Source organism: Lutra lutra, chromosome 8 (genome assembly GCF_902655055.1).
Source record: "Lutra lutra chromosome 8, mLutLut1.2, whole genome shotgun sequence".
Lineage (NCBI taxonomy): Eukaryota > Metazoa > Chordata > Mammalia > Carnivora > Mustelidae > Lutra > Lutra lutra.
Window position 1 is genome coordinate 21,354,108 of NC_062285.1, and position 15,975 is coordinate 21,370,082.

At 39.9% G+C, this 15,975-nt stretch overlaps 2 protein-coding genes across 17 annotated transcripts in view; one reads left to right on the forward strand and one right to left on the reverse strand.

Moving 5' to 3' along the window:
• NSUN6 (NOP2/Sun RNA methyltransferase 6) overlaps window positions 1-9,246 on the forward strand; it is a 61,806-nt gene extending 52,560 nt beyond the window's left edge. For 3 of the 5 annotated variants that reach the window (XM_047743570.1, XM_047743571.1, XM_047743574.1), the window contains one exon: window positions 381-1,076. The gene's annotated coding sequence lies outside the window, so the exon portion shown is untranslated. Of the gene's footprint in view, window positions 1-380; window positions 1,077-2,775; window positions 2,942-9,138 lie in introns of those variants that run through there. The other 2 variants (XM_047743573.1, XM_047743572.1) reach the window with 2 other exon arrangements.
• CACNB2 (calcium voltage-gated channel auxiliary subunit beta 2) overlaps window positions 1,489-15,975 on the reverse strand; it is a 378,708-nt gene continuing 364,221 nt past the window's right edge. For all 12 annotated transcript variants that reach the window (XM_047743559.1, XM_047743562.1, XM_047743557.1 and 9 more), the window contains 4 exons: window positions 5,763-5,914; window positions 4,080-4,175; window positions 2,939-3,124; window positions 1,489-2,118 (listed from right to left, as the gene is read on the reverse strand). In XM_047743559.1, coding sequence (XP_047599515.1) covers window positions 1,624-2,118; window positions 2,939-3,124; window positions 4,080-4,175; window positions 5,763-5,914 — 929 coding nt within the window. In that variant the 3' untranslated portion in view covers window positions 1,489-1,623. The remainder of the gene's footprint in view (window positions 2,119-2,938; window positions 3,125-4,079; window positions 4,176-5,762; window positions 5,915-15,975) is intronic.

Sequence of the window (15,975 nt, forward strand, 5' to 3'; positions counted from 1 at the left end):
CTTTCAGAGCGGATGTCTAATGGAGGAAGATAGTCTTAACATTTTGTTCACTTCAAGTCACCTCATCTTGCCCTGATTACTTCTGAAGAGCAGAAACTTTGGTTATAAGAAGCACTTCTAGGTTTTGACGGACAGCGAAACTGTTGGGAGTTGGTGGCAGGGAATGGAATGAAGGGGGAAACTGAAGGGACATAAACAACAGGAACCATAGGCAAGGTTAGAAAGGAGGTGGGAGAAGTTAGAAAAATTTATTTTCCCACGAAATAATTCTACAAGCTGTGTAAACATTTCTTACTAAAACAAATACTCAAACACACAAAGATTGTACATTTCCAGTGAAACACTCACAGTTAAAAGTTGCCTGTAGTTTTACTCTCTAGGAGCAAAAACAAGGAGCCAGCAGACGAATGCCTTCCTAGTCGCCTTTGGCAGCAAGCTTCCTCACATTCCCTGACTGCTCAACGGGTTCTCAAAGCAACAAGTAGCACAATTAAATACAAAGCCAGGTGAGTAGAATTCTAGGTTTCGCTCTCGAGTCTTGAGCACTCAGTTCCATCTCAGTCACTCGTGCACGCTTTTACACACTCGTACACACAGACACGCTTGCATACGGAGGTCCGGCTCGTATACTCCAGTGCAGTGACATAAGACACTAGCTACTAAGAATGTGTTTGTCACAATCAGTGTGAACTGCATGGATTAGAACAACCTTTGGAGTTTGGTTATATTTACCATAATTTATGGTCAAAATTATAAACTTACAAGGATGGTAAAACATTCAGAAATCAAACCTCTTCAAGTCAGGCAATCACACGTATTTACAGTATGTACAGACTTTCTATTAGAATGGGGATAGGTGTCTAGACGATATTACAAATTTCCTGAAGGTGGGCATTTCTAGTCCCTGTAATTCATAAAGCAAATCTGCTGACTTGGCATTAAGACTCTAAAATAGTGTGATCAAACTGAGAGAGAGAGATATATATATATATATTATATATATATATTATATATATAATTATCATAAGAAGGTGTTGCAGAAATAACATTTACAAACTATACAGTACACAGTACTAGTACATAGAAAATAGATTCTAACTTTATGATCCCCTTTGTGTAAGGCAAGACTGAATCTGTCCCCAAATTTAGTCAGCCAGAGGTACAAGCAAAAAACAGTGGTCCATGGTTAAATGAATATGCAAATCAGGTACCTACATATTAAAAATCTGGAGAATCAAATTCCACTTTTCACCTGGGCCAATTCTGGCTTGCTGGATACATTAACTACATTTTTGAAAACCTCAACTATGTTTCTTAAAATACTAATGCCACCTGGATGGCAACAGATTTTGTTCAAGTGGCAGCGATCCCAAACAGTTTTTGAGAAGTCCAGTATGCAACCGGAGGACTGCAGCCATACCAGGCGAATTTATATAGCACTTACAAAAGAAAAAAAAAAGGTATATTAATACTCTCTATCATGCTATTGCTATTTGAGCAACAGCAATACAAAGTATACAGGACAGATCACATATGACTGCAATGTAGACCCCAGAGATTGAGTCTGAGGGTGGGGGTATACAAGACTTAAAAAAAAAAAAAAGAAACGTAAAAGGGCCAAAGTCACTGGCGGATGTAAACATCCCTGTTCCACTCCCCAGCCTCGTTCCGTTTTTTGGAGAGGCCCTCTCCGTCCTTGTCACAATAGCGATCCTTGGATTTATGCCGGCTCCGTTGTTTGTTGCACTCGTTGTGCTCCTGCTCTCGATCCAGGTCCCTGGAACGGTGCCGAGACTCCCTGTGTCTGTGCTCACTGCTCCCGTGGGGCTCATCTCGGTGGTTATGGTCACGGTGGGGGGCATAGTGGTCCACGTGTTCGTGGGAGTAATCTTCCTTCGGCTCCACATAGGCAGAGTCTCTACTCTCCTGGGTTTCTGAGTCAAATGTCTCCTGCCTGGAGAGGCCTCGGCTCGTCCCACTGCGATGGCTGTGATGCTGGGCGGAGGAGGAGGAACGGTGCTGGGGTTTCTTGACGGGTTCCGGGCAGGGTTCTTCTTCAGCTTGGGAGGCAGAGCGGGCGGGAGCGGAGCGCTCAGTCCTCTGATCCCCTTGAGAACCCTGGTGGGGAAGGGAGCCAACATGGGCGTCAGCCAAGGTCACCGTGTAAGAACTAACATGTCACGAGAGCAAGGCTGCCCTTTCAAGGGTTTATTCCCTGGGGACTTTCTAAAATGAAATCTAACCTTGCTCAGTTACTTAATTCTTTTGATAACATCCGGTGGCATTTACAAGGCTTGTACTACGTTAGATCAGACTTTCTTTTCCTTAATAAGTGTTCTCCTGACGTTCAAATCAGATACAGGTACCTAAAATTTCTTTACACACAAGTGTACATTTCACTACCTCTACTTGAAGACCTGTGGGAAGATTAAAAATGCTTAAGATGTTGGGGAAGAAATAAAATGTCAGATACTCACATACCATTTAGTATGAGGCAAGTACTATCCTAAGACAGCCTTCGGTACTAATTCAGTAATGTGGCAGCAGCCCTGCGAGACCAGTTACCATTAGTCTTCCTGCGGCAAGGGGCAGGTAAGCAACTTCTCCAACCTTACACACCCAGTAAGAGTTGGAGCAGGAATTCGAGCCCAGGCAGTCTGATTCCGTGGCTGTGCTGCTGACAGTGTAGAAGAATGCTATCCTTGTCTTACAGGACATGGGGCTGAGTTGTTTCTGTATGTGTGTGGTATAGTGTTGACAGAGTTTTTCTTGCAGGTACACAACTCGCTCTGAAGACAGTAGATGATTCAGCAGGTGTCTCGTTCGGACAGAGTTGCTCCCTCTGGAACAGGCGCTGTGCTAGGTAACTGGGCTCGGATCCCAGCCAGATGACCCAAGGCAGCCTAGTTTCTAGGGCTTAAGAAAGAGCCTCTCTTACCTGTGAATTAGAGGCTTGAGTGGGGCTACTGGGCAGAGCTGAAGTGGCTAAAGTACGACTAAGGAGCGGGTTGGGGAGATGGCTGCTGGGAGGGTGGGTGGCCTTCCAGTAGGCCTCCAGGTAGTCAGCCAGGTGCTCACAAGCATCCTCGAGCTGGTTCTCGTCCAGGATCACATCAAACAGCTCCTGCAGAGGCAGACGTTGCCGATGACACACTTGCCCCAGCCCGGCACTCCCCAAATGAAGGGGCCGCACCCCTTTGTATGTGCACGTGTGCTCCTGCTTGCTCCTTCTCAAATTGTCTGAATGTCCTGTTGAGTCAGACTGTGTCTGTCTGCCTCAGATCAGTGCTCACAACTCTAGATGTTTAACCTGTAGCAATTCTCAGTGTAATGACAGTTGTTTAGACAGGATAGAAGAGAGGTAGAGAAATAAAAATATAATCTGGACAGTACAGGAAGAGGCCTGGTTTTGACACAGAGACTATGAAAAACAATCGTGGAAATTGCTGAGGCAAGATTAGGACAGGAAATTTGGCAGACAAAAGCTGAAATCACTGATGATTTGACAGGGCCCAAACTTCAAAATATGCCCAGCAATAAACAATATAATTCTTATAGCTTCTGCTATACTGCATATCAAAATGAAAACCTAGAGGTGTTCGTTTGTCTCAAACCATGATATGTAAAAAGCGGTGATCAGGAGGGGAATTTGTTCAGGTATCAGAAGCTACGTAACTGTTTAGAAAAAAAAAATTTTTTAACGTGGTCTCAAATCAATTTCTCAATTATTAAGAAAGCTATTAAGAGTTATTAGAACGAATAACAAAGCCCAAACAGATCCACTTTATAAACCAAATTTTGAAACCATAATCTCATTTCATTTAAGATACAAATTAGGTATTAACAAAGCAAGGTCACCACCAAATGCACTGGAGTTTTTTCTAAGCCATAATCTAGACAAGTGCTCATGGGAGGCGGTAGGACAGTTCACTTCTTGGGAATGAAGACCATGGCTAAGTGGGGAGAATTCTCTCCCCCGACACCTGTTTTCCTGTCCGGTTATTGGCCGGTTGCTTTCTAAATATAAAACCAGGGCTAATGTCTTCAGGTGGATTTTACCGTGTATGGAGATGACTTACTGGAGGACACTGAGCCAGTTTATCAGCTGCGACCATCTGGACATTGAGGTGTTTAGCTTGAGATTTCCCTCGAGATTTTATTAACCTTTGTAAAACCTGTGAAAGATAAGATTTAACAGAAGAATATCTGCATTCAGGTAAAGAACAAGGTTTGTTACTCACTCTAGGGCCTTTTTATGTATAGCACAAATAGTTTATAATAGATGGAGCCATAAAACATGTAAGTTAGCTGCAAAATTAACATGTTAACAGAAATCTCAGTTGCAGACTTTAAAACGATAACTAGCATGGAGCTTACTCTCTTTCAGAGCTTGCGGTTACCAATCTTCTTGTCTTATGACTCCTTTATGTTTAAAAAAAAATTGAGAACCCCAAGAGTTTTTATGTGAAGTATAATGTTTACCACAGTAGAAACTACAACTGAACACATTGTTAAATATTCATTTAAAAATGAATAAGCTGGTTACATTTTAACAAATTACTTATTTAAAAAAAAAACCTACATTTTTTATCAATTTCTCTAATTGCTTCTTAACCTGCTACAGAGTCTTGTTTTGGTTGAAATAATGTGAAGAAATCTATCCCTCTACAGATAGGTAATTCAGAAAAGGAAGAGTATTTTAGTAGCCTTTTCAGGAATTGTGACAGTGTTCTTTGATGTTACACTAAACTCAACAAGTGATAGTTTCTTAAGACTAGTTGCATGTGAAAGCTTAAACTGTGTCAGTGAACTTTTCTTACTGTTAAATTACATTCCATTGGTTTATCTTGAAATGTGAATCGATCTTTTACTGTGCATGATTTGTAACATCATTTCATTGATCATTTCGAAAATAATGGTTCAGATCTTCCAAATGCTGACACACTTCTTAAACAATATCAAAACATATTTGCTGTTACCACTGATCACATGAGAAAAGACTATCTTTTGAAAAGCTGCTAAGCTTAGATACAAATTTTCTGAAATTTCAATTTTTGTTTGAAAGCTCCAGTTTTATCACTGGTGACAAATGGGAAAATATCGCCAAAAAACCAAGTCTTATAAACATAGTATGTCAGTTGTTCATTCAAATAAAAATGGTGTTCTGTGAAAAAAGAGGCTGCTTGAGTTTATAACTTGAATAGTCACTGTGTGTCCTCAAGATGACTGATAAAGTGTTTCAGCTATTCAAGTTTCATTACACAGAATATTGAAAAGCTGTGTATTTAAGAGTCAAAAATTAGTAACATTAATAAATGCTACTACTTTGTCAAGACATACTTAACTGAAACTGGGTGGTGTTAGGTTTTTTTGGACCGTGAGCACCATCTGTTACCAGTCCCCGTTCACGGACACTAGCAGTTTTACCCACCATTGCTTTTGCACCCTCAGTGCAAATGTCAAAACAGTGAAAAAGGAGAACAGTGTCTTAGTATTATGGAAATAATTTCGACCTCATGGACTCTCTAGAAGTTTCTCAGAACCTTCCTCCAGGACACCGTGGACCACATTTTGGGAATCGGTGTTCTAAGCCATGAAACTAATACCATGCTTTGCTTACATGAATCTTAAAAACTCTTGACTACCCTGTCTCTTCAAACTCTTTATGATGGGTAGAGATATAACTTACCACAGTTGTAAAGCAGAACATAAACAACTGTAATGAAGTTTGATTAGAGAGCAAATAAGAACAGCCCGCTTACCTTAGGAGAAGAAATCTTTACGTAGACTATAATAGGGGCCAAAGAAGTTTTACTGAGTTGAGCTGGATGATTAATGGTATCTGCATCAAGGACTACCAGTTGCAGTGTTCTTGCAAGTTCAAAAATCCTTTCGATTTCACTCTGAACTTCCGCTGTAGAAGGTTGATAAGCAGAGTTCAATTACTGAAAGTATTTTTAAACCAAATTGAAATAAAAATGGTACACTGTTTCTTCAACAGGAAGGGAAGGAGGGCAGCCAACAGGTTAATGTTTACAGGCAATCGAGGTGATAAAGGGTATCCTTTGGAAAGAGCGGTCTCTCCACAGAACCTTTAGTATTGAGGGAATTCTTCTCTCAACCACCTATAAAATTTGCTTCCAGTATAACACTCTTTGTGCTGTAAAACTTCACTCTGTGAAATCATTTCATAAAGATGTAAAATAGAAACTTAAGAATATCTTTGTCTGTTTCTGACCACGTTACCATAGCAACTCTCACCACATTTCTTTTCACTGCATCAGCTTGATCTGTGTTTATACTGTCACCTATTGGTCTACTTTCTCTATATGATATTCTAGATGTGGTTATTAACAAGCTGAAATCCAACATAAAATAGGAGAGACGTTAATCGTATCTGTAACAAACTTGTCCAAAAGCACACTTCTCCTCAGTTTCTGCCAACAGATGAGTGATCCTGCAGTATTCGTATTTTAAAAGGGGAGTTCTCCATTAGAGGCAGCACTACAGAAATCCAAACTCTAAGATTCATAGAAAAACCTATTAACTAAAAAAATGCTTGAACACCAAGAAAAGTTCAGTCCACCCACTCCACGATCCCTCCAGAATACAAAACAGGACTGTCCAACAGAATGTTCTGTGATGGTGGAAATAGTCTGTGTCAGTGCCATCCAGTATGATAGCTGCTCGGCACAGGTGGCTGCTGAGAACTTGAACTGTAGTTAGAGCGAATGAGAAGCTCAATTTTTAAACTTAAATAAAAGCTAAATAGCCAGAGGCTACTGTACGAGGCAGCACAGATCTATAAAGGCCTAACATGTAGCTTGTAGTGTCCTCTACCATCATGAAAGGCAGACTCTATGAGACTCCTGGACCTACAGAATACCTTCCAATTCCTCTTAGCCATTTAGATCCATGCAGAAGAGTGCTGGAGATAATTTCAACTCGTATATTACTGCCGAAAAGACAAGTCACTACTCCTCTTCCTCACAGTATGTTATGACTAGAATCCTTTTAGTTACCTGGATGTATTTACAATCTGGGCTGAAGCCATTTACAGTACTAGCTTTAAAATAATATTTGGTTATAAGCCATTCATGACAGTCTTGCAGAAAGGAAGACCAAAAGCAATCTGATTAAGCTTCTGGATCTACCAGTTGACAAGAAACACAAAGAAGAGACAATTACATAAACTACACCCATATAATGCAGTTAGAAAACTTCATACGGATAAGTGACCCAATCTCTTCAAGCAAGAAATTATAAGGAGGGGGAAAAAAGACATATGGAAAAGTACAGATTAAGAAATTTACAGACCACAATAGCCAAACTGTGGAACGAGCTGAGATGCCCTTCAGCAGATGAATGGATAAAGATGTGGTCCATATACAGCATGGAATATTACTCAGCCATTACAAAGGATGAATACCCACTATCTGCATCGACATGGATGGAACTGGAGGGGGATTATGTTAAGTGAAGTTAAACAGAGAAAGACAATTATATGGTTTCATTCATAGGTGGAACACAAGCAATAGCACAAGGACCATAGGGGAAGGGAGGGAAATCCAAAGGGGGAGAAATCAGAGAGGGAGATGAACCATTAGAGACTATGGACCCTGAGAAACAATCTGGGGGTTTCAGAGGGGAGGAGAGTTGGGGGAGGGTTAACAGGGCCATGGGTATTGAGGAGGGCACATGCTATGATGAGCACTGGGTGTTATACTTAACTAAAGAATCACTGAACACTGCGTCAAGGACTCATTATGTACTATACGGTGGCTAACAACATTAAAAAAAAAAGACAACCCAATTAAAAATGGGCTAAGCATTTGAATAGACATTTCTATTAAAAAGATACACAAATATCCAATAAAGACATGAAGAGATGTTAAAAAAATATTAGTTGTTAGGGAAACAAAAATTGAAAGCACAATGAATTACAACTTCCCACCCACTAGTATGGATAGAATTTCAAAAATGAAAAGAATTGTTGGGGAGGATGTGCAAAAATTGAAATCCTCATACACTGCTGGTAGGAATGCAAAATGGAACATCTGCTGCGGAAAACAGTTTGGCGGCTCCTCAAAAAGTTAAACAGAATTGCTGTGTGACCCAGTTATCCCACTCCTAGGTATATATCGACGACAAGTGAGGACATAAGCTCTTACAAAAAATTTGTATACGGATGTTCCTAGCAATAATCACAACAGTTGAAGAGTGCAAACGACCCAAATCCCAACCATGTCATGAATATAGTACATGTGGTAGTATGTACATATAGTAGAATAATAGCCAAAAAAGAATGGAGTCATGTTACTTGCTACAACATGGATGTATCCTGAACACATTATGCTAAGTGAAAGAAGCCAGACTCAAAGGCCATATGATGTATGACCCTATTTAGTTGAAATATCCAGAATGGATAAATCTGTGGAGACATGAAGCCAAGCAGTGAATATCCTGGCTTCCTGGGACAGGAGACTGGGGAGGGACTGCTAATGGATGGGGTTTGTTCCCGAATTAGATATTGGTGATGGTTTGCACAACACTGTGCATATACAACTAAAAAGGGTGAACTTGGTGGAACACGACTTACAGCTCACTAAAACGAAAGAAAAAATTACAGGAAAGACTCATGGACCTATGAACAAATGAATCACTATGGACTTAGCATCCTGATTCAAGCAATTATTAATTTATATTTATAATACATAAATGAATAAAATGATGTACATATAAAAATAACTATCACAATTGGGAAATGATACATGGCTGAACATCTACTGGTACTAGGGATGTATTGTTAATACAGGATAATGGCACTGTAGTTTAAATAGTCCCTCATCTTTAAGAATACATACTGAAATGTTTACAGGTAAAATCATATGATGCTTAGAATTTGCTTCAAAAGAATCCAGAGGGCATGGGGAGGGCTGAAATGAAAAAAGACTGGCCATGAATATTGAAAGTGGGTGATGGATATCTGAGGTTATACTTTTTACTTCCCTATATATCTGAATTTACTTCAAAAACACTTTTAAAAATAAAAATTATATATTCTGATTTTTCATAAGTGTTCTAAAACATTACTAATGTTATTTAGATATTCTGTTGATCTTTAAATTTTTATTTCAGTTATCAACTTGTATGGCTTTGTCCCCTACTAATGTCTTCATGGCCACTGACCCCCAACAATCAAGTTCCAGTCTAAATATTACTGTAAGCGTTATGTAATTTGATCAGCCTACACCTAACATCCTACTCAATAGTGAGGCTGAAAGCTTTTTCTCAGATATCAGAAACAAGACAAGGATACCTACTCTTACCCACTCAACTTACCCCATTCAACATATTACTGGAAGTCCTAGCTGGAGCAATTAAGCAAAAAACAAAAGGCCTCCAAATTGGAAAGGAAGGTAAAACTCTTACTGTTTGCAGATGACATTATTATAAACCCTAAAGACTCCACCAAAAACTGTTAGAATAAATAAATCCAGTAAAGTTGCAAGACACAAAATTGGTATATAAACATACACTGTGTTTCTACATACTAAAATAAACTATCAGAATGAATAAGAAAATAATCGCATTTACACCTGCATCAAAAAGAACATACCTAAGATGTAACCAAGGGGGCAAAAGGCCTGCACATTCAAAACTACAAGACAGTGCTGACAGAAACGGAAGAAAACACAAATAGATAAGAGAGTATTTCATGCTTACGGACTTGAACACTATTAATATTTCCCTACTTCCCAAAGCAATCTATAGATTCAATGCAATCCCTGTCAAAATTCAAATGGCTTTATCATGGAAACAGAACAATCCTAAAATTTGCGTGGAACCACAAAAGACCCTGACAAGCCAACTTAATCTTGAGAAAGAACAATAAAGCTGGAAGCATCATGCTTCCTGATTTCAAACTATATTATGATACTATAGTAAAACTGTGGTATTGGCATAAAAAAAAAGACACATAAATCAATAGAACAGAATAGAGCGCCCAGAAATAAACCCATGCATAGACAGTTATTTTATGACCAGGGAGCCAAGAATATACAGTGGGGAAAGTATAGTCTCTTTAATAAGTGGTGTTGGGAAAACTGGATAGCCATATGCAAATGAATGAAGTGGGACCACTACCTTTCCCCATATACAAAAATCAATTCAAAATGGATTAAAGACTTAAATCTAAGACCTGAAACCATAGAACTCCTAGAAGAAAACATAGGTGGTAAGCAACTTGACATCAGTTTTGTTGATGACTTTTTGGATCTGACACCAAAAGCAAAACACAACTAAAACCAAAATCAACAAATGAGACTACCTTAAACTAAAAACCTTCTGCACAGCAAAAGGAATTATCAACAAAATGAAAAGGCAGCCTATCAAATACGAGAAAATATTTGCAAATCACATGTCTGATATTCAAAAAATAAAACTCAGAAAACTGAATACCAAGAAAACTGTCTGATTTAAAAAATGGGCAGAAGGACTGAATAAACATTTTTCCAAAGAAAACATACAGGTAGCCAGCAGATACATGAAGAGATCAATAATCATCAGGGAAATGCAGATCAAAGCCACAATGACATATCACTTCATACTTGTTAGAAAAGCTAGTATCAAAAAAGCAAGAAATCACAAGTGTTGGTGAGGATACGGAACAAAGGGAATCATTGGGCACTGTTGTTGGGAATCCACATTGGTGCCTTTGTAGAAAACAGTATGGATTTTTCCTCAAAAAATTAAAAAAACAAAATTAACCTGTGATCCAGTAATTCCATACTGGGTATTTACCCAAAGAAAACAAAACCACTAAGTTGAAAAGATAACATGCATCTCTGTGATTATTGCAGCATTATTTATAATAGCCATAATATGGAAGCAACCCAAGTGTCCAGTGATAGATGAACGGGTAACAAAATTGTGGCACATCTCTAAGGAATGGACTATTAGCCATGAAAAATGAGATCTCGCCATTTGCAACAACATGGATTTAACACTAGGTGGAATGAGAGGAAGACAAATAGCATAGGATTTCACTTACATGGAATTTAAGAAACAGGAGCAAAGAAAGAGACCGCCCCCCCCCCCAAAAGACTTATAAATACACAGAACAAACTGGTGGTTGCCAGAGGGGAGTGAGGTGGAGGAAAGTCTGAAACATAAGGGGGATTAAGAGTATGCATATCCTGATGAGCACTGAGAAATGTATATATCGGTTGAGTCATTATATTGTACATCTGAAACCAATATAACACTGCATGTTAATTACACTTCAATAAAAAAAAAGGGAGAGAGGCAAGCAATATATCTGGTACTAGAGATTTCCCTTTGACAGAGTCCATCACACTTAGAATTTATTTCAAAAAAAAAAAATGCCAAAGACTTCCTTGGCATGCTTTCCTGAAATTGAAAAATGGTCTTCAAGTCATTTTGGTCCATCAGAGTCATCCTACCCAGTGAAAGGATTCACACACTCTGCATCTTGAAATGGGCAGGCCTAACTCATCTGTCCATATCCTCCGTCTCTCATACCCATGGAGTTAAAACTGGCGCCGGTAAAATGAAAATTTATATCTGACACCTAAAAACAACACTCAGGAACAATCATAATGTTTTCTCCAAGACAAGAAAGAAGAGAAAGTTACCTTGTGTAGAAGTTTCTGCAACTGAACAAAACTTCGAAATAAAAACAAAATGAGGAGATTGTTACTTTCATTGTGCTATAGGAATATCTAAATGGTTGGTTAGTAACGAAACTGTGATATTATTCTAGTATCTAGTTACTGAATGATAACTGCAGTGCCATTTTCATAATCACTAAGCAGAAAACTAATTCTGACAAGTGCCTTATTTGTCCCCAAAAAGAAAATCTCTAAAGCCGCCTCTTTTTCCTTTCCCCAAGCTCAGTAAGTTCTGCCTATGTTCCTAATTACAGTGTCTGACCCCTAGTAAGTAATGAATGTCAAGAGTCAAGTACAGTTGACTCTTGAGCAACAAATGTGGCTTTGAACGCTGCGGGTCCCTTAGATGCAGATCTTTTCAATAAGCAGATCTTTTCAAAAAAAGATCAATAAGATCTTTTTCAGTAAGTGCTTTTCAAGCACTGTCAATATATTTTCTCTTAGGATTTCGGTAATATTTTCTTCTGTAGCTTACTTTATTCTGAGAAGGCACTATACAGTGTATCTAACATACAAAATATGTGCTTATCAACTGTTCATGTTATCAGTAAGGCTGAGGGACAGCGGTAGGCTATTCGTAGTCCAGTTTTTGGGGAGTCAGAAGTTCTACCTAGATTTTCAGTGTGGGGCTTGGTGCCTCAAACCCCCATCATTCAGGGGTCAACTGTATTGCTTTGTACCTACTTCTATTAACAATTTATCCCACTGAATTTCAATGACAGGATTGAAAATGTTCCCAGCAGGCAGTGAAACGACAGAGCAATACATAATGAGTTCTCTTCCTTCCCTCACAGTACAGTGCCTGGTACATAGTTGGCACTCAGATTCTGTTGAAAGAATGAGCCAACTAAATAACGAATTTGACTACCAAAATGTATGTAGACAACGTAAGCTACTCCTTTGGGTAGAGAGAGTGCTGGAGCTGGGGCATCAATGTGTTGTGGAATAAAGAGTGTGCTAATGTCTCAAGACAGCTACACTGGCAATAGGTCAAAAGGAGGAAAGAAATTAGATTCAAAAGATCAACTAGTCACATAAATTTCACGTTCATCTGCAAGGCTAATTTCGTAGCTTTCTATCATCAGCCCTTTACTCTCCGTTCTTCCCAAGAGAAGGCAGATGGTCAAGTACATGCAATCGGTATCACTGCCAGATGGCACTGCCTCCTGGGAAAAATATCTGGACTGCTAGTCAAGACCCCCAGTGTCTAGCCTTCGTTTTACACCTTAGTATAAAGTGTAACTACACAGAGCTATTCATTTCCTGTGGTTCTCAGATTTTTTTTTTTTTTTTAAGATTTAAGAAAGAGAGAACACGTACGCAAATAGGGGTAGGGGTAGAGGGAGCGGGAGCAGTAGATACCCGCTGAACATGGAGCCTGCCATGGGACTCCATCCTAGGACCCTGGGATCCTGACCTGAGCCAAAGTAGCTGCTTAAGCAACTGAGCCACCCACACGCCCCTGGCTCTTAGATTCTTTGCTATACAGTGACGGGCCTGAACGAGGCTGGTTGTCCTCACATTTTGCCAGCTAGTGGAATCACGTGGCGGGCTTGTTCAAACAGGCTATAGGGCCCCACCTCTAGAGTTTCTGATGCAGTAGGTCGGGCTAAGGTCTTAGAACAGTCATCCCTAACTAATGGCCCATGATGCTGACGCTGTTCATCTGGAGAACACACTTCAAGAACCACGGAACCGAACGCTCTCAACTTTGCCATCCCGGTTCTAAAGTCCCTGGTGCTATAACCCAAGTGATGAACTCTGCTTAGTTGAAACTTGAGATAATTATACATTCACATGCATTGTAAGAAAAACACAGAGAGCCCTTGTACCATTTACCCAGTTTTCCCCAAAGGAAACCTCTTGCAAAACCATCATGCAATATCACAACCAAAATATTACTATGACCCACCAATCCTCTTCAGATTTCTCCAGTTCTCCTGTACTCCCCGCAGGTATGTCTGTTGAGCTGTACGGGATTTTATCCTATGTGTTGCTTCATGCATCCAGCACAACAGTTCAGAGCGAACAGTTCCATCACAGAATACGTGACAAAATAAATGACCTAAGGTAGCTCTTCACTTGGGTTAAGAATATTTACCAGGTTGGCAACGCTGTGATCTCTCCACCTGGGTTGCTAACACACAAGGTGAATGCCTTTCCTTACTCCCTGCATTCCATCAGCTGCAACTGTTGACATGTGCACAACTAAACCCACCTTTGCTTCCTTAACTCTTGTATATTTGCTCACTATTTTCCCACCTTCAGCACACGGTTTTTGCTCTCACGGGGTACACACAGGCCCTGTACTCACATCTCTGTGAGTACAAACATGTGCAAGGATGTACCATATTTGCCTAAATTGAGTTGTCTCTGGGAAGGTGCTTGGGGTAAAACCAAACCATGCTTCTGAAGAAGTTGTGCAGTTTGAGAAACTCCAAGGTGACTCCTCTTAGAAAGCAGTACTATCATTATCTAAATATATTGTTTTTAAAAGTTTGAACTTGGAATTGGCAATCAACTGGGTACCCACCCCCATAACTATTAACATTCAAGTAATATTTTTATTTCGAAGACTGTAATGTTCTTTATTTGCATTCCTTACCATTGGAATAGCTAATGTAGATATCTTAAATTGTGATGCTTGACCAATATTACAAAGGAGACAAAAGGTTAGAACTTGAATGAGTCTTATGAGTACAAATAAAGCCACGTGTCCATGCAGAAAAGTCCCATACCAACCCAAAACAGTACAGAAGATGTACTTAAAGCTTCACATTTTTCAGGGTTTTCTTTTCCTTTCTATCATACAGTGGTACATCAGCAAAATGAACTCCAAAGGCAACATACTCTACTTTTGTTTATGTAACAGAAGTTTTCTAAAGCAAATTTTTACCTATCAAATTCATCTTCACTGTACTGGATCTTTCATCCTTTTGTAAAAGATGTAAATGCTAAAACTGATCTCCTTTGTTAGATTTGAGGTAGATCTTCTCATATTTAACCTCTACTAAATGTAGAAGAATCTTAAGGTATAACATACCCACATATACATACATTCCTGGAGAGTTCAAGTATCAGTCTTGTACTGTTAGATCATAAACATGTTTCCTATATAGTGGAGTCCACAAAACACGTGTAACTTATTATTCAGTGTGTTACTGACACAGAAGGGGTATCACCTGACCATTCTCCTGTCTGTTATCATGACCTGTTTCCTGGGGCTGCTATAAAAAATACAAGTCCTTGCGGCGCCTGAGTGGCTCATTGTGTTAAGCCTCTGCCTTCGGCTCAGGTCATGATCCCAGGATCCTGGGATCCAGCCCTGCATGGGGCTCTCTGCTCAGCGGGGAGCCTGCTTTCTCTCCCTCTGCCTGCCTCTCTGCCGACTTGTGACCTCTCTGTCAAATACATAAATGAAATCTTAAAAACAAAAACAAGTTCTCACACTTACAGAGAAACCTCCCCACTGTTTTTCCCTAGTAGCAGACTCCATATTTGCTAGTTCAGTATTCACGGAGACTTTAGAGAACATAACTACTGTGAATATTGAGAACTGACTGCATCTTAAGTCCTGTCCTCGGTGCCAAGTCCCAGGTCTGTACATACTGGGTATGGCCTGCTGGGTATCTGGGTGAGCCAAAATGCTGCGAATTCAACTTGTGCACAAATGCAGCCAGTATCTTCCTTATCCCCCTGCCCGGTCTACTCCTTCTAGCTCCTCATCTTCAATCCCTTCTCCCCAGAATAACGCCATCAATGACCTGACTCCTGAAAGGAAAACCTTAGAGATCATGTTGGAGTTGGTTTCTTCATGTTCCAGATTGCCAATACTGGACTCTCTTATCTCTGGATTCCTTTCATTCTACTCATTCCCTGTGCCACTGTCTTATTTCAGTCCTCTCTGAACCTCTACCCTGAGGGATGAAATCAGCCTACGAATTGACCTCCCTGTCCAATTCTTGTCCCATCTCCAGCCCACTGAGACAGAGATTCTCCTCAAGGCACTGGTTTTATTAGTTTCTGCCCCGAGTACATTGTTTTTCCCCGAATCTGCTTTAACAGAGTCCGACTTTTTCCCTGACTTGGCTCTCTCTCCTTTCCATGCATTTCTTCACAGTGCTGTCAGCGATCGTTCTAAAACACAAATCCTATTGTGTCATAGGGTCTGCTTTCCTACACCTCTCTACCACATCCACTATAAAAGCCCTATAAAGTTCTAGATGATCAGGCACAATCTCTCTGACCTCCTGGTTCCCCCTTGTCATTCCACATCTGTTAA